This window comes from Otolemur garnettii, unplaced genomic scaffold (assembly GCF_000181295.1).
Source record: "Otolemur garnettii isolate 467f Iridium unplaced genomic scaffold, OtoGar3 scaffold00115, whole genome shotgun sequence".
NCBI lineage: Eukaryota > Metazoa > Chordata > Mammalia > Primates > Galagidae > Otolemur > Otolemur garnettii.
In genome coordinates, this window is record NW_003852510.1 from 3164985 (window position 1) to 3192657 (window position 27673).

The 27673-nt window shown below is 36.8% G+C and overlaps 1 protein-coding gene and 1 pseudogene across 2 annotated transcripts in view; one reads left to right on the top strand and one right to left on the bottom strand.

The window, feature by feature from the left end:
* MPP5 (membrane palmitoylated protein 5) overlaps positions 1 to 27673 on the bottom strand; it is a 106332-nt gene that overhangs the window by 5417 nt on the left and 73242 nt on the right. For both annotated transcript variants that reach the window (XM_003797385.3, XM_023517633.1), the window contains 10 exons: positions 24135 to 24212; positions 23519 to 23665; positions 21788 to 21949; positions 19862 to 19939; positions 11179 to 11362; positions 8572 to 8643; positions 8132 to 8203; positions 4567 to 4734; positions 3715 to 3917; positions 176 to 286 (listed from right to left, as the gene is read on the bottom strand). In XM_003797385.3, the coding sequence (XP_003797433.1) occupies positions 176 to 286; positions 3715 to 3917; positions 4567 to 4734; positions 8132 to 8203; positions 8572 to 8643; positions 11179 to 11362; positions 19862 to 19939; positions 21788 to 21949; positions 23519 to 23665; positions 24135 to 24212 (1275 nt within the window). The remainder of the gene's footprint in view (positions 1 to 175; positions 287 to 3714; positions 3918 to 4566; positions 4735 to 8131; positions 8204 to 8571; positions 8644 to 11178; positions 11363 to 19861; positions 19940 to 21787; positions 21950 to 23518; positions 23666 to 24134; positions 24213 to 27673) is intronic.
* Positions 1310 to 2187, top strand: LOC105887750 (annotated as a pseudogene).

The window sequence follows — 27673 nt, forward strand, 5'->3', positions numbered from 1 at the left end:
GGGCTGCCATAGTCCAACTAGTGGCAACCATGGTGATTCCTGGACAAACGACACTGCAGAAATAATAATCAGTTTGAAAACTTAAGCCGTTGCAGTTTTTAAGCATTGGGACAAATTAGATCAGGACTACTTCATGTTTTCCTTCAGTGGAACAGTACAGTAGTATAATAATTACCTTTGGATTTTTTCCTTCTTTTGCCAGTAATGCCCGAAGTCTTTCTTGTGATGGGGGTGCAATGAAGATAATATATGGTTTCAAATCTGAATTCCGGAGGGTCTTCAATGACTATGAAGAAAAGATACATGGATTTTAAGAATATTTTCCATTATTCAATTACTTCCCAATAATACTTGGAATATAATGTTACTTTTTTCTTTTTTCTTTCTTTCTTTTTTTTTAGAGACAGAGTCTCACTTTGTCGCCCTGGGTAGAGTGCTGTGTCATCACAGCTCATAGCAACTCCAGCTCTTGGGCTTAGGCAATTATCTTGTCTCAGCCTCCTGAGTAGCTAGGACTACAGGCACCTGCCACAAGGCCTGGCTATTTGTTGTTGTTGTTATAGTTTGGCTACGGCTGGGTTTGAACCTGCCACCCTCGGTATGTGGGGCTGGCACCCTACCCACTGAGCCACAGGTGCCACTCAATGTTACTTTTTTCAATCATTGCCTATGAATGTTTCCAGATACCTTCATAACAATTCACAGTATTTTCAGACCCTATCATTCTCTGTGACAATATACTGTGCAACTTGCTCTTTCATATAATGAAATATAAGTGAATGACATGGAAGGATGACAACTATATCATGCTAAAATACCCTGCTAATAAGACCACTTACAGATTGTAAGTACACTAAAAATTGATTTCAGAGGTAGAATCAAGGCAGTTGCCTTACTATGTGCCAGGTATTAAAGATGAGGAAAAAGAGAGAAATATTTCACATACACATGGCAAAAGAAAATTCTAGAAAGCACATACAAGAAAAGACAGATTCTGTTTGAATTAGGAGACCATGATTTTCACTGTGTCTTTAACACTGCACAACCATATGTCCTCAAACTGAAGCACACTACCAAAACGGGAGATGACAGGGATAATCCCTTTCCTATCTAAAAACAATTAAGATGAATGAAAAAATATACTTTACTACCCTGAGTTCTTTGTGAAAATGTTAGCCCAAATAATACAAATACTTTTGAAGTAATTTTGTAAAAACATTTGTACTTCTCTTAAATCAAATGTTTATACTTGAAACAATCAAAGCCTAAATGGATTTGTCCAATAAAAAAAAAAAAATCCCAAGCCCCCAAATTGCTATTTTATAATAGCCATTTTACAATCAATTCTCCTGGTCTTGCAAGATGGCGGGTGAAAAAGTTGAGAAGCCTGTTTCTAAAGAGAAGAAACCTGTTAATAAAAAGAAGAGGCCTAAGGCCAAGAAGGGGATGCCCCACTGCAGCTGAAATCCTGTTCTCGTCAGAGGAATAGGCAGATATTCCCGATCCGCCATGTATTCCAGAAAGGCGATGTATAAGAGGAAATTCACAGCAGCTAAATCCAAGATTGAAAAGAAGGCGGCGAAGGTCCTTACCACTGTTGCAAAACCAGTTGGTGGGGACAAGAATGGTGGTACTTGGGTGGTTAAACTTTGCAAAATGCCTAGGTACTATCCCACCGAAGATGTGCCTCGAAAGCTATTGAGCCAGGGCAAAAAACCATTGAGTCAGCATGAGAGAAAACTGCGATCTAGTTTCACACTCGGGACCATTCTAATCCTCACTGGGCACCACAGAGGCAAGACAGTGGTTTTCCTAAAGCAACTGGGCAGTGGCTTGCTACTTGTGACTGGATCTCTGTCACTCAATCGAGTTCCTCTACAAAGGACACACCAGAAATTCGTCATCGCCGCCACCACCACAAAAATTGACATCAGTAATGTTAAAATCCTGAAGCATCTTACTGATGTATATTTCAAGAAGCAGCTCCGGAAGCCCAGACACTAGGAAGGTGAGATCTTCACCACAGAAAAAGAGAAATACGAGATAACAGAACAGCGCAAGGTTGATCAAAAAGCTGTGGACTTGCAAATTTTACCGAAAATCAAGGCTATTCCTCAGCTCCAAGGCTACCTGTGATCCGTGTTTGCTCTGACAAATGGAGCTTACCCTCATAAAATGGCGTTTTAAGTTTCTTAAAAAGAACCTAATTAAATGGCTAAAAAATTTAAAAAAAAAAAAGAATCAATTCTCCTTTAAAAAGAACCCAATTAAATGCCTAATACATTAAAAAAAAAAAGAATCAATTCTCCTCTATGTACATCTTTTTATTTATTTATTTTTTTGAGACAGAGTCTTACTATGTCCCCCTTGGTAGAATGCCATGGCATCATAGCTCACAGCAACCTTTAACTCTTGGGCTTAAGCGATTCTCTTGCCTCAGCCTTCCACGTAGGTGGGACTATAAATATCTGCCACAACACCTGGCTATTTTTTCTATTGCAGTTGTCATTGTTGTTTAGCAGGCCCGGGCCGAGCCGGGTTTGAATCGACCTGCTTCGGTGTATGTGGCCAGCACCCTAACCACTGAGCTATGGGCGCTGAGCCTTAGGTCCATCTTTTTAATGACCACTATGTTACATGAGCAATAGATTCTATCACATTGAACAAAGTGTTATGTTTAAGCTGTACAACCTAGAAAAAGCTTTAAAAATTCCTTAACAATCTTAAAAACGCCAAATTTCTAAAATTATCTTTTTAAAAGAGACACCTATGAGGCGCTAGTTCAGGGGTCCTCAAACTTTTTAAACAGGGGGCCAGTTCACTGTCCCTCAGACTGTTGGAGGGCTGGACTACGGGCCCCAGGATGAATTGGCTGCTAAGCAGGACAGGCAGTGGCAGCAAAAACACCCAGTGGGCTGGATAAATGTCCTAGGCGGGCAGCATGTGGCCCACGGGCTGTAGTTTGAGGACGGCTGCACTAGTTTTTACTTAGACTGCCAAATAATCAGTAGTGGTGGAGGTTTCATTATTACATACACCTGTACATTGTGACGCCTGCTAACAATGGCATTTAAAGGCATAAGAACAATCTCTTTTTTCTTAGATCAGAATAAGAAAGGAGAAATTCTTTCTTTCATAGCCTCAAAAAAAGTATTATCAGTACTGTATTTATTGTATTTTATTTTAAGCTTCAGAAAATATATACATGTGTGTACAGGCTGAACAACCCTAACCCAAAAATGTGAAATCCAAAATGCTCCAAAATCCAAAACTTCTTGAGAAGTGACATGATGCTGCAAGTGGAAAACGCTACACCTCACCTTGTGAGTGGTTTGCAGTCCAAATGCAGGTGTGCCCAGCTTACTCAGCACTGCTGGGGAAAAATAAAGTTACCTTCCAGTTCTTTGTATAAGGCACATACAAAACATAAATGATTTCTGTGTTCAGACTTGAGTCTTATCCCTGAGACATCTTATGATTGATGTATATGCAAATTTTCCAAAATCTGAAAGAAACTAGAAATTTTAAACATTTTTGGTCTCAAGCACTTTGGATAAGGGATACTCAATCTATACCTGTAGACACGTATATATTTTCCCTCTAACGAAACCAAAAGAAGTCATCTTGTTCTTACACCAAAATATAGTGTCCACTAGATTATTCTGTATGACATGCCCTCTAAGTTCAGATCCCAAACCAAAATTCTAGCTTTACCTGTGCACGAAGACTTAAAAGACATATTTTGCCAGAGTTGATCACTTGCCGTACAGAATCTATGCTGGTTCCATACAAATTTTTCTCAAATTCACCATGCTCAATGAACTTTCCAGCTGCTACGTCTGCCTCAAAAGCTTGCCGTGAAACAAAGTGGTAATCTCTACCAGCTACCTCATGGTCTCGCCTACTCCGAGTTGTATCTAGGCAAACAAAATTAGATAAAAATTACTGGTATAGATTAAAGTGAGGATGAGGAATGGGGGATAATTCTGCTAATCAGAGAATTCTGTGACACAGATTATGAAATAATGAACTGAGGAAGTACTAAGAGTCTATGTGTTTAACGTTTTTATTTATAAATCGAAAAATAAATAAAAATGTGTTTATATTATCTTAATAATAGTCATATTATCTTAGTACATTTTATGCTTATACTTTAAATTACTTCATCTTACATTTAAAATAATTGAATTCACCATTCATCTCTTCCTTAAGTTTATTTCCATATGGTTAGGTAGTATATAATCTTAAAACAGAACTTCTCTTTTCAGAAATGATACGTAAGTTTCTATCTTCAGCTTCAGGTTAAAGAAGCAAGAGCTGATTCCATATAGAACAGGAAATAAGGGGCTCAAACTGAAATTCATTCAGAAAATAATTAGTATATGCTATACTCAAGAACAACTATCTTTAATAATAAATTGTCAAAACATCTGGTTAAACAAACTTCCTCCTTCATTGACAACACTGTTTTGATGAAATGAATGAAAAATTTCCCTACATAATGCAGTTAGATTCTGAGGTGGTAAACTGAAAAGCACAGGAAAATGGGAATGGATCCAAACTTACGAGGAACTGCAGATGCAAAGCGGTCTTTTTCTTTGTTCATGAGCCTCTGCCGCAATTCATTCTGGCCACAGTTCTGTGGACCAATCAAGATAATAGGTCTTTTCCTATTTGCTGGCTGATGGTAAAGTGACATTTCCTCATAGGTTAAGATTTCCTCATTGTCGTAATCTTTGGAAAAGAAAAAGTTTAACTCTTTAGACAAAATTATTGCCATGTAATAAAAATATAAATACTAGCTCGGTGCCCTGTAGTTCAGTGGTTAGGGCGCTGGCCATATACACCGAGGCAGGTGGGTTCTAACCCAGCCCAGGCCTGCTAACCAACAATGACAATTGCAATTAAAAAAAAAAAAAAAAAACATAGCCAGGCATTGTGGTGGGCACCTGTAGTTCCTATTTGGGAGGATGAGGCAGGAGGATCACTTGAACCCAAGAGTATGAGGTTGCTGTGAGATATAATGCCACAGCATTCTACCCAGGGTTCTCAAAAAAAAAAAAAAAATGCAGACACTAATACCCTAATTAAGAGGTATTTTAAGGATAAGAGATAATGTGTATGCCCAGCACAACAGCTGGCACAGATACACACATACATACAATGTTACCAGAGAAAGCTGGCATACTTTCCTGTAACTTACATAACTTGAAAATGGAGCACACCTGTGCTGTACACATTTTCTGCCTTTATGTTTACTTTATTCTGGAATACTAACCCAGAGTCATGATTCAAGATGAAGTGTAAATTGTAATGGGTGGGGTAACATTCTTAAAGCCCATAATCTTGATGAAACCAGAGCTGTCAAATGGTAAAAACAACAGCAGACAACCAGCAGCCTGCTATGTCCTCACTCCTATTACTTCACCGGCCTGCCAAGGAGCACCAGGTTATGTATAGTCAGACTTTCTGTGTTATTGCCATGACAGCAAGCATCTTAGTCTTGCCAATGCTCAGCATAGAACCTGACATGGAGTAGGAAGTCAAACTACATTTGTTTAAATTCCAGCTTTGGCCGGGCATGGTGGCTCATGGCTATAATCCTAGCACCCTGGGAAGCTGAGGCAGGTTGATCACTCCAAATCAACAGTTCGCCTGAGCAAGAGTGAGACTCCATCTCTACTAAAAACAGTCAGGTTTTGTGGTGGGTGCCTGTAGTTCCAGTTACTTGGGAGGCTGAGGCAAGAGGATCACTTAAGACTGAGAGTTTGAGGTTGCTGTGAACTATGATGGCACTCTTCTCAGGGCAACAGAGTGTACTCAAAAAATAAATAAATTCATTAATTAATTCCAGCTGAACTATTTATTAGCCGCAAGAATTTAAACATATTACTTTAATACCTAAACTTGAATCTATTTATCTGTAACCTCAAGAAATTTATTACTATGCTAAGAATTAAAGCATATACCTACTGCCCTAGAATAGAGCAGTTATTATAAATTATAGTTTTACTAAAAGTTATTAATAATGACACATTATGAAAGCAAATATAATTCCTTCCCTTCTCAAAATGTTTTTGCTGAAAAATCTAAGTTTCTTTTAAAAGGTATAATCAAACTGTAGTAGCATTTTCATGTAGACAGTGTATATATCTGCAGGTTTTGGATATGCCACGTGTTCTATAGTATAGTAACTCTTAGAGATGTACCAGTTAATTTTAATCTGTTTCAAACAGAGAAACCAAGATACTAACTACAAGTATAGAGGATAAAATTAAAAACTCAGTCTTCTTAGTTCTATAATTTGTCAAAATTACCTTTAAAATATTTACTTTAAGAAAACATTTTATTAAAATAGATCAAATTTGGCTGGGCATGGTGGCTATACCTGTAATCTAAGGGAGGCCAAAAACAAGAGGATCTCTTGAAGTCAGGAATTTGAGACCAACCTGAGCAAAGTGAGACTCCATTCCTACTAAAGACAGAAAAATTAGGCATAGTGGCATAGTGGCATAGTGGCATGTGCCTGTGGTTCCAGCTACTCAGGAGGGTAAAACAGGAGGATTGCTTGATCCCAGGAGTTTGAGATTGCTGTAAGCTAGGCTGAGGTCATGGCACTAGGCCAGGCAACAGAGAGAAACTCTGTCTTTAAAAAAAAAAAAGGTAGGTCAAATCTCAGATTTAGCTTTGTATAGAATATTGTAATATCTATAAATTTTATCTTCATTAGTTTATGTTGCCTAAAAATATTTCAAATTCTTGAAAGAATAAGCCTTAAAAATTGTGTAAAAAGTTAAAGAGTGCCTTCCCTTTATTATTTGGCTTTTTTCTTTTTGAAAGAAAGATGGGGGGGGGGGCGGGACAGAGTTTTACTTTTGTCACCCTTGGTAGTGCCATGGCATCATAGCTCACAGCAACCTCTCAAACTCTTGGGCTCAAGTGATTCTCTTGCCTTAGCCTCCTGAGTAGCTAGGACTATAGGCACCTGCCACAATGCTCAACTATTTTTAGAAACAGGGTCTTGCTCTTGCTCAGGCTGGTCTCAAACTTGCGAGCTCAGGCAATCCACCTGTCTCCACCTCCCAGAGTGCTAGGATTATAGGCATAAGCCACTGTGTATGGCCTTATTTGGCTTGTTTCTCATAAAGCAAAGTAAGAGTAGCACTTTCAAATGCCTATAAGGCCCAACCAAGAATGTAATAAAATCAGTAAACAGGCTTCTTCTTTTTTGTGAAGTGGGAGTGTTTGGTGGAAACTTTTGAACTAGACAGCAGGTGCCCACTTAAAGGCAATAGCTGTCACTCAGGTCCAGAAGATTGTTGCCACATGGGAATACTGGCCCAAAGTTATCAGAGCTCTTGATTTTAAGAGAAGCTACAATTTTAAACCTATTTTTAAAAATATTTTATTTTATTTTTATTATTTTATTTGACAGAATCTCACTGTGTTGCCCTGGGTAAAGCAGCCTGGCATCATAGCTCACAATAACCTCAAATTCTTGGGCTTGCGCAATCCTCTTGCCTCAGCCTCTTGAGAAGCTGGAACTATAGGCGCCAGCCACAATGCCTGGCTAGTTTTTTCTATTTTTAGGAGAGAAGAGATCTTGCTCTTGTTCAAGCTGGTCTAAAACTGTTGAACTCAAGCAATCCACCTGCCTTGGCCTCCCAGCATGCTAGGATTACAGGTGTGAGCCACTATGCCCAGCTACTTTAAAGCTTTTTAATCTTAGCAATCAGTCAAAATCAAACAAAAATATTCCTGTGTGCCTGACTGAGCCCACTAGTAGTTGCCTCTGTGACATGGCCTACTGTAAATGAAATATTCATTTTCTACTTCAAACACATCTTTTTTTGTAAGAATTTATCAGAAGCAAGTTATTAATTTTGCAAAGAAAGAGCTTATGTAGGAAAAAATTAGAGGAAACCATAAATTTAACACTATTAATATGCTAAATAGTGCTTTAATTTTTATACTAGTTTTTCCCAAAATTCAAAACACTGCCTTACTCATAGGAAAAAATAGAATTTCAAAAGAAAAAATTTACTAAGTACACATGCTACATGAAGGAGCAAAACAGGCCTAGATTTACAACCCTTTCATACATAACTCTATACCTGAGAGTAGAACTTACCATCATTTTTATTGGCATTATATAAAACCTTTTTCCTCTTCTTTTTATTCTTCTTTGCACACCATAGTTTTCCTATTGAGCAATCATAAATACAACTATAAATGTGTTTCCTTAAACAAAGCCATATATTTCAATTTCATATTTCAAACTGCAAAACTTAAATTCTTTTTAGTTTAAATTTATAAACTCATTACACTGTTCATAAAAAGACTAGTTTTCAGGAAAGTACTTATATCTTTTTCATTAATTGCACATTACAGACAGATAGCCCTTAATACTTAAAATTTTGTCCTTTCTTTACAGTCTTAAGATGATGTGCCTCTCACATCATATTTTCCATGAAATACATCTTTCTTGATAGTTCTGAAAGGAAAATTTAAAAATAGTTCTAGATGAAGACCCAAGAAACAGTTTATTAATGTCAAATATAGGCATCTAACCTGATTTTTCTGGCTCCTTATCTTCTTCTATGGTTTGTTTCATGGCTTCCCTTTGCTGCTGAAAGCTTTTCCCTTAATAGCAGAAAGAAAAAGAAGCGTAAAATACTTCAGAGAAAAGGACAAAGTATTTTGATTTAATCCAGGGGGAAATGCTAGAGGTAGTTAACTCCTCATTTATATTCTCTTCCAAATCCTTCTGCCTATACAGGAGAGTAATCTCAGCTATAATATCTAAGCCTCCAAATTTTGAAAGTATTTGGTTTCAACCTCATTTAACCAATCCTATGATAGGTATTATTGGAAGTTCAGCATCTATTAGAATGAGTAAATAAAGAAACCAATATTAGAAAATAATTGAACTTTTAAAAAGCTTTCATTAAGCATTTACTTTATGGAAAGTATTATGCTGGATCTTACAATGGTTCTGGTCATTTAGAATTATCTCAAACCAAACATCAATTCTCAGAGTTAACTTTTCCAAAATCCAAAATAATATGTGAGCATTCATCACTTTTCAATCTAAGACACTATCTATTCGCTAGTACTTATTACTTTTTTTTTTTTTTTTTTGAGATAGAGACTTACTGTACTAGAGTGCCATGGCATCATAGCTCACAGCAACCTCAAACTGTTGGGCCTACGAGATCTTCTTTGCCTCAGCCTCCCAAGTAGCTGGGTCTACAGGCACTCACAACACCTGGCTAGCTTTTCTATTTTTAGTAGAGATGGGGGTCTCACTCTTGTGCAGGCTGGTCTTGAACTCGCTCAAGCAATCCACTTGCCTCAGCCTCCTAGAGTGCTAGTATTACAGATGTGCGTCGCCACCACCACGCCCAGCCACATATATTACTCTTAAATACTGTTTTGGTTTTATGTATGTAAATGTGTCAATGATTTTTTTATTCCCACCTTTAAGTTACCAATAATAGAAAATAAATGGAAAACATGCTTTTCCTTAAAGGATTAAGGGTTATGTATAGGAGGCTTTGAAGGTTTCTGACTTTCCTCTTTTCAGATTTCTACTTTGAAATCAGTATTTTTTCTGAAGGATAAAAGTGGTTTTCATAGAAAATTAAGAGTTTTACTTTTATATTTACTTTTCATATCTAATTCTTTTAGTTTCAAGCTTATCACACTTCTCTTGGTTCTGCTCCCCTCACTCTGTTCTAGCCCCACTCTGAGAACTATAAGAAGAATTTGTAGGAAAAATTATATACAGTCATGTGCTGCCTAACAATGTTTCAATCAACATGAACTGCATATGTGGTGGTGGATGGATCAACCCATCATACCTCACAGCCTAGCTGGGTAGTGGGCTATACCATCCAGGCTTGTTAAGTACATTCATTCTACGATGTCTGCAGGACATCAACTAACAACAAATTACTCAGAACGTTTCTCCTTTGATAAGTGATATGTGACTGTATTATCTTTTTTTTTAATTATGTATCACCTTAACTCTGAGAAATATGTTCTCTTAATAATTTTCATGTCTAATATGAGCTAAGTTTTAGGTTAGTCTAAATTAGGGATAGTTTTCCTCAGTAAAAAACATGAGATACCCTATTACTACCCCAAGATCATATTAGGTATAAGAAATTCAATGGTAATACTTCCCCGATTCCTTAAAAAAATGCATCTTAACATATTCCTTCTTAGAAATCATGTCGATAACCTAATTAATAATCATTTCTTAAAGTATACAGATTGTGTTGCCTTCATAATAGAGTAGTCTTAATATACGTAAAAGAAATGTAGCACAATATGGTATTGGTTGATGAAGTTATACTATAATTCCATTCTAAAACCCTAACCAAAAAAAAAAAAAAAAAGAAACTGGCCAAATTTCTAGTCAAGGTACTTAGGCTACAGGTACAACCTAAGAAGTCAACTACATGAAAAATCAACTGTAATATTTGTTAAGAGGCATGAAAAAGTGAGGGTTTTTTTAATGTTGTTCTTCTTTTTATTTTTACATATGCATGTATTTATTAGGTTTCCACTTTTTGTCTTCACAAAATTAAAAAGGCTTAAAATTTAACAACAATAACAATGTTTAAGATAAAGACTAGAAACAAAAACCTCATGAAGAATGATTGAAGATAAATACATTCAGAAAAGAAATCAGACGATTGCTATAGAAAAGTATTAAGCAATAATAATACTAGTAATGCAAAGAAAGTAACATTCACATTGTCAAATAAGAGTACGTCTATTACAGAATGCTTTGACTCTGAGGTTCAGTATGGAGTCATCAATTAACTTATTATTTTTTCCCCAAAGTCTCAAAAAATAAACAACTAATATTTATAAATAAAAGATAATTTCAAAAAATAGATCATGCCAAATCTTATAGACAATAGAAAAAGAAATACTTCAAAATCATTCTGCTTAATCTGGATACACCTGATATTAAAATTGGAAAAAATATATTATTATGAAAAAGGAAATTACAAACATAATTCACTTTTAAATGAGGATACAGTATCCTGTATCCTAAACAGCATATTAACAAGTTGAAGTAAAAATTAATGTTTAAGTGACGTACTTTAGTCAAAATCAAATGTTCTTTTAATACTATGTCCATTCTAATATATTGTCTCTTACCTGGAACAAGCCCAGCCAGAGGCTGATTGTCCTCGTCCCCTTCCCTGTAGGCCTGCCACCAGTTTGGGTCTTCTTGACTGATCACATGGAGTATATCCCCTTTTTGAAAAGACAGACCTAACTCTCGACATGGAACATAAGGGTCATCTGAGGGGTCGTAGTCAAAATGAGCTTTCACATGGATCTAAAAAAGAGGGTAAAAATGAAAACAATAGCTTAATGTTTACTATAAATATAATTTTAAATGTTACAATTTTTCATTAGTGCAAAGAAATTGCAAATTGAGAGGAGGGTATAACAGTATTTTAGGGCAGTGTTTCTTCAGGCTTATCCCTTGTCCTCTCTGTTGAGTGCAAATATGTGTAAGAACATCTAAAACACTTCATTGTTAGCAGTTACAAGCTGAAATGCAAAGGAGCCTCAAAGGCTTGAGAGAATCAGAAGAAATTTAAAAGAATCCTCCTATTTCAGGAAAATAACTCTGCAATAAGGTATGTGATTTCTAAATCACTGCAACCAGAAAAGGTAGGCTTTAACCCTTCTCTCACCTCATCATCTACGCAGGTAAGAATCAGCTTCCCTGGGGCTCTCATCACCTCTTGACCCCACTGCTGTCAATCCAACTATCTCTTTTAGTCTCTCTTGGTGTTTCTTCTAAAGGGATATGTTTAGGTTCATGAAACAAGCATACCCTAAACTTCTAAATCAAGTTTCTTTCTTTTTTTTTGCAGTTTTTGGCCGGGGCTGGGTTTGAACCCACCACCTCCAGCATATGGGGCCAGCGGCCCTACTCCTCTGAGCCACAGGCGCTGCCCTAAATCAAGTTTATAATCAGTTCTTACTTGTGTACTGTGTAGGCTTTGAAATATTAATGGCACAAGCTATCATGATTTTTGCTAACAATGATTTTTTAAAAATCAGAATAACAGAATCATGCTGTGCTATCTAGCACTAAAGGTGAGGACTCATGTGAACATTATAAAAAATTATTTCCTTACTCCATTTCCTCCCATTTCCCTCTATAAAATATAACAAAGTATTCTTTTTTTTTTTTTTTGAGACAGAGCCTCAAGCTATCCCCCTAGGTAGAGTGCTGTGGCATCACAGCTCATAGCAACCTCCAACTCCTGGGCTCAAGCGAGTCTCCTGCCTCAGCCTCCCAAGTAGCTGAGACCACAGGCGCCCGCCACAACACCTGGCTATTTTTTGGTTGCAGGTGTCATTGTTGTTTGGCGAGTCCGGGCTGGATTCGAACCCGCCACCTTACGTGTATGTGGCTGGCGTCTTAGCCACTTGAGCCACAGGTGCCGAGCCAGTATTCTTACTTCTAAGAAAATATAAATGAATTAATATTCTCTTTAATGTCTTCACATCTAATTTTCGCCTAAGCTTGGGCAAATGACATTTCCAAAATCTGTAAGAAACCTACCTTCATCTAATGACATCTAACACATATACACAATAAGCATTTCTGCCCAATACAGGTTAAATTCCAAGTTCAGGCTCAATGAACCAAGCAACAGATTAAGAATCTAAAAAACCTGAGTCAATTTTTATCCAAACACTATTTCGGTTTCTTTAAATCTTTTACCTTCATTGCAACTGAGGCTGTATATCATTAAGACAATACTGGTCTGTCTCAAAATCATTTTAGAGAAGGAAGTATCCTTATTAAGGTCTTGATATACTGATTAAATTGACTATTCTCAATTATTGATGACAGACTATAAAAAATTTTGTCAAATACATTTATCCCCCCTCTTTCTTTTTTTTTTGGCAGTTTTTGGCTGGGGCTGGGTTTGAACCCACCACCTCTGGCATATGGGGCCAGCGCCCCACTCCTTTGAGCCATAGGCGCTGCCCCCACTTTCTTTTTTAATTAAATTATAGCTGTGTACATTAATGCAATCATGGGGTATAATGCGCTAGTTTTATACACAATCTGAAATGCTTTCATCAAACTGGTTAACATAGCCTTCACAGCATTTTCTTAGTTATTGTGTTAAGACATTTATATTCTACACCTAGTAAATGTCACACATACCCTTGTAAGATGCACTGTAGGTGTGGTCCCACCAACTACCTCCCTTCACCCATCCTCCCCCTTCCCCTCTCCTCCCTCTCCTCTTTCCCCTTCTTCTTCTTGGGCTATAATTGGGTTATAGCTTTCATAAGAAAGCTATAAATTGGTTTCATAGTAAGACTGAGTATACCTTGGATACTTTTTCTTCTATTCTTGAGATACTTTGCTAAGAAGAATGATAAAATACTTTCTAAGTGATAAAAACATATATGTTTATAGATCAAAAGGTCTCTCCACTACATGGTATAATAGCCTAGACTCCTCATAAACCAACAGTCTCTCTCTCTCTCTCTCTTTTTTTAGAGACAGAGTCTCACTATGTCACCCTCCTTAAAGTGCCGTGGCATCATATCTCATAGCAACCTCCAACTCCTGGGCTTAGGCAATTCTCTTGCCTCAGACTCCTGAGTAGCTGGGACTACAGGTGCCCGCCACAACGCCCCCCTATTTTTTATTGTTGTTGTTGCAGTTTGGCAGGGGCTGGGTTCGAACCCACCACCCTTGGTATATGGGGCTGGCACCCTACTCACTGAGCTACAGGCACCTCTGAGACAGTCTCTTTTAGAAATTTGGCTTGAGGTGTCATTTTTATCTAAAAACATTTTTTTAATTTCAAAAACAAACATTTTACTAACTATTGTCAATAGGAAATGAGGAAAGCTAAGTCCTAATCAACATACAGTGAAACAGGTAAAAAATATGATCAGTTAAAAATGTAAAATAGCTGCTGGGCACGGTGGCTCATGCCTGTAATCCCAGCACTGTGGGAGGCTGAGGTGGAGAAATATTAGAGCTCAGGAGTTCCAGAGTTGTCTGAGCAAGAGTGAGACCCTGACTCATGAAAAATAAAGGGAAAACCCAGCCGGGGACCACACCTATAATCCCAGTGGCTTTGGAGGCTGAGGCAGCAGGATGCCCACAGCCCGAGTTTGAGGTTGCAGTGAGCTACGATGCCCCTGCATTCTGCTCAGGCGTAGGGTAGAACTGTGTCTCAACCAAAAAAAAAAAAGTCAAATAGTTAAACGCAGAACTTAAATGTAGTCTGCTTTGGGGGATAACTTTTCATAGACATATTATATGTATACAAGTACAAAAATTACACATACTCATAAGTCTAGCACAATTAATTTTCAAAAACTAAGCACACCTATGTAACAAACACCCAAATCAAGAATCAGAGGATCACCAGCACCTTCGAAGCCTCAACTCATGTCCTGTTTGGTCATTATACCCTCTCCTTCCCTTCCAAGAGTAAATACCATCCTGATTTCTAGAAACACAGGTAAGTTTCTCCTCTATTATACTTCATATAAATGAAACGCTAAGCACATAGCCTTGTAACAAATCTGGTTAAGATAGCGCACCTAATTGAAGTGTTATGCTACTTCCCAAATAGTGCCCTGAAGAGCCTTGTTCTTAATATGAAAACATTTGCATTTTGGTTAAAATCTTGAAAACTTTGTCAGTTGGCACCAAAAATAAATTTTAGAAAGTTGTGTGGGATAACAGTGAACCAAAACACAGTAGGGAGATGGAGTAAAAGGATTATACATGCAAATTTACAATCTTGGCATAAGGCAAGTCCCTAATATGTAGGATGACCTAGAAATACGGTTTTTGAAAAATCTGCTTGAGATTGATTGGAAAAAAAATCAAGGATGCTTGAATACCATCCCTATCAATTAATAATGTTCCCAGAATCAGTTTAAATTGTCACTTTTTAGTCACAAAACCTTGGAAATCTAAGAATGGAATTTTAGGCATCACTTGAGGTAGCAGAGAGAGAATTTTTCTCAGGCTTTTCAGAGATCTATCAAATTAGACTACTTGTCAGCCTGATTGATGATCTTATCAAATCACTTTCTGAAAGCGTCCCCAGTACGATGTTTTTACATCACCCGCTGGGATGTTTATTGAACGGCTGCCTCCTCACACCACACCTCAGACTATCAGATTCTACCTTCTAATCAGGTTCCATGGGTAACTGTGAGGTACAGAAATCTTAGTGAACTACTACCTTGAGGGAAGTTAAAAAGACCAGTGAGGAGGGAATATCTAGGTTTATGACCTTTGCCAGAGGCCAACAAAATCACCCAGAGATGCTTTTCTATCTACTCTTGGCTAGGCAGCTCTTAACCAACTATTCTGATTTAAATGGCTTGGAATGGGGCCTATATTTGTGTAGACTGAGAAGAGGATATGCTTTGCTATATGAAAAGGTTATCTAGTCCCATCTAAAATGAGCAAGAGCTCTTAACTTTTCCAAAACAAAATTTATTCCACATCAAAGAAATTAACCATTTGAATGAGTTAAAAGTCTGTGCACTGCCTTAACATACACTAAACATACACTATATGACTTCTATTTCACATAGCCCACTGATTCTCATTAGTGTTACAAGTTATCTCCTCCAATCTTTCCTCTCTTAGTGGCTAAATTATTTTGTTTCCCACGCAATGAAAAATAAAGCCTTTTAAAAAGGAGGAGAGAAGCTGACCCTCATAGGAAAGCTCCAGGGGTATAATAATTGATATAATATCAATACAGTGTTTTCTGATCAAAACAGTGTTTGGAATTTAAACCAAATGAAATCTTTCATTTAAATTTCAGGTTATAGAATTGTTTAGATACAATTATCTTCAAGCCCAACATTTAGTTATTTTTAGTACCTATAAGCTATTTGCATCTGAAGTTCTAATGATAAAATGGGAATAGAGCAAAGGGATAATGACTCATCAGTTCACATGTATCTTTCCTAAGGTTCCAAATATTTTTCTTTGTAATTTTTATTTCTTACTATAGATTTATCTTTAACTTTTAAAATTAATTATAGAAGAGAAAATAGTGAAAGTGAGTCAAGAAAAGACTTTATAGCAGCAAGCAAGTTTTCAAATATCTCCCTCTAACCCTGGGATTCCTCTTCTTTCCCATCCACCAAAAAAAGGAATATTGTTATTATTTGTTCTCTTCCATTCTCCACAGGAGAGAAGTTTGAGGTATCCGTGGGATGTCAAACTGGTGTTTAGTAGGTAGATAAAATATGAACCTCAGAACAATACCAAACTTGATAGAGCAACTGCCCTAACTTGAAAATGGGTATCCATCCAATCGACACCGAAATTTTCTACATTTTTTGCATCTTCTGATAAAATATTTATTAGAAAAAACCTTACTGCATCATTAAATTCTAGACCTTATTCCAAATAAGAAAAAATTATGGTGAAAAGTATATAATACATTTTATAGCTATCACAAGAAAGTAAATGCATTTGTTAACAGCACTCTCAACTTTCCCTTATGACTCAATTACCTTTGTAGTGCTTCACACAGAGTAAATCATCATAATAATAGGTAATATTATTTGTTTGTTTGTTTGAGACAGTGTTTCACTATGTTGCTTTGACTGGTCTCAAACTCCTGGCCTCAAGTGATCCTCTTACATCAGCCTCCCAAGTAGCTAGGGCAATGGGCATGAGCCACTGCACTCACAGCTAATACTTCCTAAACAATAATTTATTAATTTTCTGGTATGTATTCCCTCACCAATAATAAGCAATGGGATCCTCCTTCACTTCAATATACTTTTTGTTAGATGAGGGTATTAGATGAGATGAAAAAGTCCCTTTCATCTCAAAATACCTACTATTTCCTCCCTCCATATTATTATAGTATAAAATAACCTAAAGTTTTATAGACTAGTCTGAAAAACTGGGCCCTTTCTCTTAAGGATCTGTGAGAGAAAGAAACCACAGAATTTGAACAATGTGTGGGTATCCGAGGACAAATGGAATAGTCACCCAGGAAGTGAACGATGAAGGTGCCGAGACTCTTCTCTGCTACTGAAAGAGCAGTCACTGGTTACTGTTATGATACAAAGAAACTGACCTCAGAGAGCACTTCTGACATAAGTTATTCTTGCCATACATGGTAATTCAACAAAGCGATTATAGCAGGATTTCAGATAATGCATATCTTGTACATTTATCTTAAATACGTTTCTAACATTACAAAACATAGATCAAGGAAGATATCTTTTGCTGTTCTAGTTATACTATAATGATCCTAAATAAATTGGTTTTAATTTCTTTAGAGCATTAATTTCAGACAAATATTATGCACCAAACAAAATTGTAATTTCCTATCACTGTTTCCCTTTTGTATAGCTTTAAGGGGGCTTTAATAAATGTAGTTCATTTTAAGATAGTTAGATTTGATAAAAACTTTGCAAGAAATATTGCAATTGAGAGTTTTCATAATAAAAGGGAAAAGGAAGGAAAAGAAAACTATTGCTCATCACTATTTTACTTTCTATTAATTCTAATTTTGTATGCAATGAGAAGCAGCAATATTAATATCACATTTAAATCAGCGGTTCTTAACCTGTGGGTCGCGATCCCACAGGAAACAGTTAAAGGGCTTTGGCATTAGGAAGGTTGAGAACCACTGATTTAAATTAATTTTATGCATTAAAGCAGTGATTATAAAACATGTCTTAAAACCTCTGACATTCATTCTCAAAAGACAAAAACTATTCAAGAGGGATAGATTACTGTTAACATCTAAATCAGGAGTCCTCAAACTACGGCCTGCGGGCCACATGCGGCCTGCCTAGGACATTTATCCGGCTCGCCAGGTGTTTTTGCCACTGCTGCCTGTCCTGCTTAGCAGCTGACTCGTCCCAGGGCCCGCAGTCCATCCCTCCAATGGTCTAAGGGACCGTGAACTGGCTCCCTGTTTAAAAAGTTTGAGGTCCCTGATCTAAATAAAGGCATACGCCAACTCTCCTCTGTTGTGTCTCCTCAGTTTGCAGAACTACTTTTGAAGTCCAGGGCTTATACACAGGAGAGATATGTGGAAAGGCACAGTACACAGAGAATTAGGCTCTTGGAATTCAGAGACAAACTATATTTCTTCATTTGTCTTCCTACAAAGAACTGTAAACAGAAAGAAAGTTGCAGCTATAACATCAACTTCATTAAGTTCTATAACAATAAGGGGGAAATGATGGCCAAAATATAATACTTAATTGTGATGAAATACTGAGAAAAAATGAAATTGCATTCTTTCTCAAAAAACTGTTATGCTTTTACAAAAGTTAAGAGGAACAGATGCAATACACCAGGCTTCCATGTTAATTCCACATTTTAAACTTTATCATTTTTAACAACTTTATTGAGATATAATTCATATACTATCTAATTAATCCATGTACACAGTTGGATAGTTTTCTTTCTTTTTTTGTTTTAGACCGAGTCTCGCTATGTCGCCCTGCGGGGCCTGGGTAGAGTGCCACAGTGTCACAGCTCAGAGCAACCTCAAACTCTTGGACTTAAGTGATTCTCTTGCCTCAGCCTCCCAAGTAGCTAGGACTACAGGCACCTGTCACAACACCCAGCTATTTGTTTGCTGTAGTTGTCACTGTTATTTGGTGGGCGCAGGCTGGATTTGAACCTGCCAGCTCTGGTGTATGTGGCTGGCGCCCTAGCTGCTGAGCTACAGGCACCAAGCCCCAGCTGGATAGTTTTTAGGAGATTCAGAGAGTTGTACAACTATCACCAGAAATAATTTTAGAACATTTTTATTCCCCCAACAAGAACCTGGTACTGATGAGCAATCACTCTCAATCCTTCTTAACTCTGTTTCCATAACTAAGGAACCACTTAATCTATTATTCTGTCTCCATGGCTTCACCTATTCTGGACATTTCATATTATAAAAGAACTAATACATGGCCTTTTGTGACTGGCCTCTTTGACACAGCATAATTTTTTCCAGGTTCCAAACCATGTATCAGTATTTTAGTCTTTTTTTTTCTTTTTTTTGGGCAGTTTTTGGCCGGGACTGGGTTTGAACCTACCACCTCTGTCATATAGGGCTGGCGCCCTGCCCTTGAGCCACAGGCGCCCCCCACTTTTTTTTGTTGTTGTTGTTGCAATTTGGCTGGGGCCGCGTTTGAACCTGCCACCCTGGGTATATGGGGCTGGCGCCCTACTCACTGAGCCACAGGTGCCGCCCTAGTCTTTTCTTATTAACAAATAATATCCCATTCTAAGATATACCATATTTTGTTTTCATTTCATCAATTGAAGGACATTTGGGTTGTTTCTACCTTCTAGTTACTACAAATGCTGCTCCTATGAACATTCATACACAAGTTCTTGTGTGAACGTGTTTTCAATTCTCTTGGATAGATACCATCTATAAGTGGAATTGCTGGGTCACATGATAATCAAGTCTCTCTTTTAATAGAGCTAGTTACGCAAATGTTTAACATTAGAACAATTACCTTCAAAAATAACAATTGTTCTCATATGCTTTGTAAAAGTACTTCCCTTCAGTATATACTAATTATGTTTAAGTTAAATAAGCCTGCCTATAACTACCAAGAAAAAACAAAGTTTAATGTTAGAAATCGTAAAAATTCTGAAATCGAAGTATTTTCTATTTTTTATTTTAAAAGGTTCCCAAATTGAAACACTGATATTTCATATTTATTTAAATAAAAACTGCTGAATTTACCTGTTATTACTTGTGTAAACTGATGGTGATATTTCCGATACACAAAAGTAAACAATAGCCATGGAAAAATAAATACTTACTACTGTTTCCTTAGCAGGAGGAGGCTTGATCTGTTGACTGGGAATCAGTACGAATGTCAAAGTACCGTGCATGTCTGACTGTAATAGAAAGATTAGGTTACTTTTGAAATCTGTTTATGAAAATAATTCTATGACTTTACATTAGGTGTTCCCCAAACCAGGCTATTCCAGAATCTCTACACAGACTTAGAAGAAGAAAATTGGTAAAGGTGAATCCCATTTCATCAGAAAGCACAAATTATATTTTTCACAGATTCCATTATATTAGAAATAATCTAAAATGTGGCATTTTGAAATTCTGGCCCACTGTAGAAGCCACTTAGACTGTAAGTTTTGGGTTTTTCTCTTACATTTAGTGTAAGTTTTGGAAGATTCCACAGTGAAGGGTTGAAAGACACCATAGTGCTGTAACAATTATGTGTTATCTACTCGGACATACATCAGTTTTAGTGGTGCAGAATTTGCAAAATTGTGACTAGGACTAGAAAAGCAATGCAATCTTTTCAACTGCCAAATGACCTGTCTCTATCATCCACTCCATTTTTTTTTCCTTTTGAGACAGAGTCTTGCTCTGTGCCCCAGCTAGAGTATAGGGGCATCGTCATAACTCGCTACAGCTTCAAACTCTTGTGCTCTAGTGATTCTCCTACCTCAGCCTCCCAAATAGCTAGGATTACAAGTGTATAGCATTATACTTGGATAATTTTTTCTATTTTTTTGTAGAGATGGGGTCTCACTCTTGCTCAGGCTAGTTGCCTGACCTCAAGCAATCCCTCCAACCCTGCGTCCCAGAGTGCTAGGATTATAGGCATGAGCCACTATGCCACCTCATCCATTCTAGTTTTTAACTGTCTAGAGTCTTATGGCTAGTTCACTATTATTTCCCAGTACACCACTGACTGCTTTATTCAGAAATCTGCAACCTGGAGAGTAATCATCACAACGTCTAATAATGATAGGGCAGAGGAACAGTGCTCAACTTAATGATAGTAGTTGATTAAACAAGGGCTAAGAATAATGACCAGTGGCACTTTGCTCTACCAAACCAATGAATGGCATTGCATGAAAATCATCTGTAACAGACATCACCAGACAGTGATGATTCTACTGTAACAGTAGAGATTCCGATGCCAAGTAATTAAGAATATAAATCCAGTCTATGGATGTGTACAGAGTGATCATAAATTGCCCTAAAAAATGTCTATAAATGACATCCTGATTACATTAGCACTGACAGAGCTTTCTGTAATGATGCAAATGTGCTGTATCTGCTCCATATGGTAGCCATTAGCTACATATTTCTCTTCGCACTTGAAATACAGCTAGTATAAATGAAGAACTGAACTTTAAAATTTACTTCCTTAATTTTTTTGTTATAGGGACCACTACAACAGAGTCTCGCAGTGGGGGAGACAGACTAGACTCAACTCCTTTTACTCAATTTAAATGAAAATAGCTACATGCAGCTAGAGGATGTTATATTGGATACTACAGATCTGTAGCATGCTATAATCTAGTATTATCAGGAAAATAACAATCAACTGCAGATAGTAAGAAAATGAAATGAACATAAAAATCAAAAGGGCATGGATTTTGTTTGGTTACTGCTTCCCCAGGGGCCAGCACATTGCAGGCACTCAATACATACTTACTGAATGAATTCAACAACTTACATTATTACTGATTTCAGAAACAATAAAATATACCTGATAGCAATAAAGTAGAAAGTATAAAATATCAGTAGTACCTATCCCCAAATAAAACTGTTAATAAATACTATGAAAAATTACTTCATGGGAAAATTAGGCTGGGAATTGTCTAATACTCTTAACAGTTATTATTTAAATGTTTTTCAAATATTTTATTCTAAGTCCAGCAACAGCTTTTTAAGACCTAGCAATTATTCTTCTACCTGTGTCAACTTACCAATAAGTCAAAAACCTCATTGACATCTTTTCCTCGGATTTCAATGCCATTAATCTCTAGCACTTCATCTCCTTCGTGTAACAAACCACTCTTCTCTGCAGCACCTCCTTTTACTATTCGGCTAATGATGACAGAATCCATTTCATTCCGAACTGTAGCACCCTAAAAAAAAATAACATCTAATTCAAAATTAAAAATGCAATTTTTTTGTTAAACATTTCTTCATTCTTTAATTCTATTTCTTTCTATTCAACAAAATTAGCCCTTTGGCTAGCTTGAGAAAATTTTACTTAAACACAGCTAGAGTAATAATTGCAATCAGATTTTAAAGCTGACCATTTTCTCCACAATATATTTGGCTTAAGAAACTATTTTTTTCGTATCTTTTTCAATTTCTTTTCCCTGGATAAGGTGTTGTTATATAAATTGCCTATTGGAAAAAAAGTCTCTTACTCCTTATTCAAGGCACAATTTTACACCAGGATTTAAGAATATTTCTCTGATAACAAAGTAAAGAAATTAAAGACAATATAAGACCAAAACCAATTTTACATATAAAAACTCTAAGACAAATATTAACATTAAGAAATGCATACTTTAAAGAACATTTGAGGTATGCCAGTAAGAGTGTTTCAACACCTGAATGAAAAGATCAGAATTTCTAATTCTTGGCTTGGCATCTGTTGTTCAGTGGTTAGAGCACCAGCCATATACACCGGGGCTGGCGGGTTTGAACCTGGCCCGGGTCTGCTAAACAACAATGACAATTGCAACAAAAATGTAGCTAGACGTTGTGGCGGGCAACTGTAGTCCTAGCTACTTGGGAGACCGAGGCAAGATAATCGCTTAAGCCCAGGAGTTTGAGGTTGCCGTAAGCTATGATGCCATAGCATTCTACCGGGGGCGACATAGTTGAGACTCTGGCAAAAAAAAAAAAAAAAGAATTTCTAATTCTTATTCTAAAAAGTAAGCTGGGGAAATGATGATATAATGAACAAGGGATAAATTATTTGTCTCTTCTTTGTTCCTCAAATATTTCACATATTATTATTTCTCATTAATTTATGAGTGAGAAAAGATAATAATTTTTTCCCAACTGAGAAAAAAGTATGAGCAAGAACACAGAAAAAGTCCAACAAATTAACATCAAAAGAGAAAAACAGGCGGGTTCGAATCCAGCCTGGGCCCACCAAACAACAATGACGGCTGCAGTCAAAAAATGGCCGGGTGTTGTGGCGGGTGCCTGTAGTCCCAGCTACTTGGGAGGCTGAGACAGGAGACTCGCTTGAGCCCAGGAGTTGGAGGTTGCTGTGAGCTGCTGTGATGCCATAGCACTCTACCCAGGGGGATAGCTTGAGGCTCTGTCTCAAAAAAAAAAAAAAAGAGAGAAAAACTGAGGCCAGGCACAGTGGCTCAAGCCTGTAATCCTAGCACTGTCGGAGGCCAAGGTGCATAGAGCCAAGGTGAGCTCAGGAGTTCCAGCACCCTGAGCTAGAACAAGACGCCGCCCGTCTCTAAAAATAAGTTAGCCAGGTGTTGTGAAGGGCACCTATAGTCCCAGCTACCTGGGAGGCTAAGGCAAGAGGATCTCTTGAGCCCAGAGTTCAAGGTTGCTGTGAGCTATGATGTCACAGCACTTTATCCAAGACGACAAAGTGAGACTCTAAGGAAAAAAATAAAAAGAACATCTCTGTATAAAAGACTCTCAGATCAGAGGTGTGGAACACTTACCAAAGGAATATCACGAGCCTTTTCTATACGAACTATTTTTACAGTTTCTCCTCCATATTGGCCAATGCTTTCATAAACTCTCTCCTCTGTAATGGGCTCTAGCTGCATTTCCTGCTCAGCAACCTTATCATGGGCCAGTAAAAGTGCCTGTTTCAAAGAAATCAATAGCATTTTAAGCAACAGCACGATTTACTTCTGTAAGAGCAATTTTTAACCTCATCATGTAGTATTCTTATCATTAAATCTTTCAAAGTACTATAATTAATTAGAGCTAATAACTAAAGATGTGTATAAAGTATAACATGGCATACTATGGAATGAGTTATGAAAGTGTAAAATTCATAAAAACAAAATATCCACTTAAAGGCCTTGACACCCTAGATAATTAAAATTTGTGGGAAATATAACCAAAAAGGGAAAAAAATCTGACCTAATTTTTAAAGAGAAAGAAGTTGTTTCAGAAATAATTAGGTTAACATTAAATATGAAAATATATTACCCAACAACAATTATCTATTGTTGCAAATACCAAAACTTCCAGACTTAGGAGAATTTGATTAAAAGTAAAAAGAATGCTAAAAAAACCAACATATGTAATGATCTGTCCATTTTCTACCTGAATATGTGGAGCATTCAGCAAAGCAGTTAATTCCTGGCCTTCCTTCTGATGGACTGGCTTCAAAACAGTCTGTACCTATGAAATAAGAATAAAGATTATTTTTCCTATATTACAGGAAATAGCAGCAACACCTATAGGGAAGGCAGTTACTTTTTCTAAAAGTACAAATTAAAATGATACAAAATACATGCGAGAAATAAACATCTAAAAAGAATCATGAGAAAAAAATTAGAATGTATTTTTTCCCCCACAGAATTTTGAATTTTATTATCATGGATAATAACTGCATTTCTTATTTTAGAAAACGCTAGTTAAAACTGATTCTGGCATGTATGCCTATGAATGGACTACTTCCAGCTTGAAAGTTCCTCCTGTATACTACAAAATACACCCATAATGATTACACAAGGGAAGAAAAATATTTTCCAATAGTTACTTTGCTGTTTCATAGTTAAAATCATGTTTATGTAGGGCCAGGCACGGTGGCTTATGCCTGTAATCCTAAGTACTCTGGGAGGCCAAGGCAAGTGGATTGTCTAGAGGAGTTCATGGGTTCGAGACCAGCCTGAGCAAGAGCAGGATCACGTCTCTAAAAAACAAGTGGTTGTTGTGGATGGCACCTGTAGTCCCAGCTACTCAGGAAGCTGAGGCAAGAGAATCACTTGATCACGTTTGTCTGTTTTCCTTTTTCAAAGAACCAGCTTCTAATGTTATTAAATCTACTAGTCTTTAAATATTTTAATCTCTTTCTTCTGCTTTAGTTTATTTCCATTCAGTTTCTAATCACTTGAGCCATACGTTCGGTTCACTCATTCTCAATCTTACCTTTTCTACCATAAATACCTAACAGTGCAAATTTTGCTCTGCAGCCTCCTTTTCCCCAAAGATTACTCTGTGTGCTTTTACAGCCAATAATTTCTGATTTTCTTCCTCTTTCTATCTCCAAATCCAATTGCCCAACAAAAATATATTTTGCAATAATGCAGATAAAAAAACAAAAATCACCACCATTAATGAAAACATACAGAAGTAAATCCATGTATAGAATATATTTTTTAATAGGAGTAACTCATGATTATCACAAGAACCTAACAATTCTGTATCTTTTACGGCTTGGGATTTTACAACATATAAAAACTACATAAAGTCTTAATTTCCATTTATTTATTTTTAGACAGTCTCACTTTGTCACCCTTGGTAGAGTGCCACACATCATAGCTCACAGCAACCTCAAACTCCCAGGCTCAAACAATCCTCCTGCTCAGCCTTTTGAGTAGCTGGTACTGCAGATGCCCACCACAATGCCCAGCTAGTTTTACTATTTTTTGTAGAGATGGGGTCTTGCTTTTGCTTAGGCTGGTCTCAAACACCTGAGCTCAAGCAATACACCTGTCTCAATCTCCCAAAGTGCTACCATTACAGTTGTTAGCCACCATGCTTGGCCCTTTTCTGGCTATTTTAAAGCATTTTATCAATCCTCCTATGAAATCTAAGGGATGATAATTTTAGGATTAACTAATTTTAACACAACCAGTGGATCAAAGCAATAATAATACCAAAATGAAAAGCTAATTTTTAAAACGAGATGTTTTCCCATCGTTTGGTGGTTGGAGAAAGCAACTCAGAAGGGGGGGGAAGACAATTTTGGGTTACAAATATACCAAAGATATACAAAATGTACCAAGTTAACGCAATAATTTTCTGTACTATGCATTTTTTCCAATTTTCACTTTTAAGTTAGATCCTAAACAGCTCCAAGATTTTCCCTTCTAAAGAAATTTAGAACTCCTGTAAGTACCTACTCCTACACACTATTAACTAATCCAGCTGTTACTCATTCTAGTGTCAACAAACATCATCAGATGCTGCTTCTACAAAGGCCTAAGGAATTAAAGGCTATTCTTAAACCCTACTGGCTCCTTTCCACTGGACTATAAAAATGCTCTTAATCTTATCTTCAAAAATACCCTCTCCTGAACTTGTACTTTTCTCTAGCTATACCACTTTCCCCTGTTTTCCTTTACAGAGAAGATCCTTTTTCACTTTTACACTAATTTTTTAAATTACAGAAATGGTATATGTTAAATGTGAAAAATCAGAAGAGATAACTAAAAGAGAATATAAGGACTTTTATTATACCTAGGGATAATCACTTTGGTATATATCCTTCATGCATTTTTATGCTTGTTTCTACCAAAATATTCACCCTGCGTTATGTATCTGACAATGGATTTGTAACCAGAATATGTAAAAACTCTTGTTTCTTTGAGACAAGAGTCTCACTATGTTGCCCTCAGTAGAGTACTATGGCGTCACAGCTCACAGCAACCTCAAACTCTTGGGCTTAAGTGATTCTCGTGCCTCAGCCTCCCAAGTAGCTGGGACTACAGTTGCCTGCCACAATACCTGGCTATTTTTTGGTTGCAATTGTCATTGTTGTTTGGCAGCTCCAGGCTAGGTTCAAACCCACCAGCTCCAGTGCATGTGGCCGGCACCCTCCAGGCACCGAGTCAGAATATATTAAAAACTCTTACAACTCCAGAGGACCAACAATCTAATTTTTTCAACAGGAAAAAATTATGGTAAGATGTTGTACAAAAAATAGGGAAAATGGCCAATAAAGATATGGAAAAATGTTCAATACTATTAGCCATTATGGAAATACAAATTCAAACAAGATACTATTACATACCTGCCAGAATGATAAACAGGAAAAAACCGGGCTGTGCCTGTGGCTCAAAAAGGTAGGGCGCCAGCCCCATATGCTGGAGGTGGCAGGTTCAAACCCAGCCCCAGCCAAAAAAAAAAAACAGTTAAGAACCTAAATGGCCTTCAATAAGTGACTGATTAAATAAATTGTAGGATATTTATAAAACGTACTACTACTTAGCAATTTACAAACTACTGACACACAAACAACATGGATGAATTTTAAAAATGTTATGCTAAGCAAGTCAGAGGACATGAGGTATAGGAAAAAACTCCATCTTACTCCATTTACATGTAATGTTCATAAATGGCAAATTTGTAAAATAGAAGGCAGATAAGTAGATGTCTACAGGACCTGGGGGAAGAGGTGGTTGTTGTCTGCAAAGGGCCGTGAGGTAGTTTTGTGGAATAAGGTATTTCTGTAACTTGATGATGGTAGTAGATTTCACATGTGTCAAAATACACTGGCTAAACAATAAAACACACCTATTTTAAATGTATGGAAATTATATCTCAATAAAGTTGGTGACCAAAAAAATGCACCTATGCACTAATATGATTTAAAAATTTATATATTTAATATAATATAAAATCTTTTTAATTTTTACCAAAATGTGATAATGCTGTTCATACATGTAACATCATCATATAACTCTATTTGACTTGATACTAATAAATTAGAATATTTGTCATTAAATATCCCTTTCAATTAAAAATAAAAAATATTACCATTCTAATTCTCATCGGCTGTCTTTTATAGAATCAAGTCTAAGCACTTTAGCACTGGATCTAATTTGTCACCTAATTCCTATCTTTTTTTTTTTTTT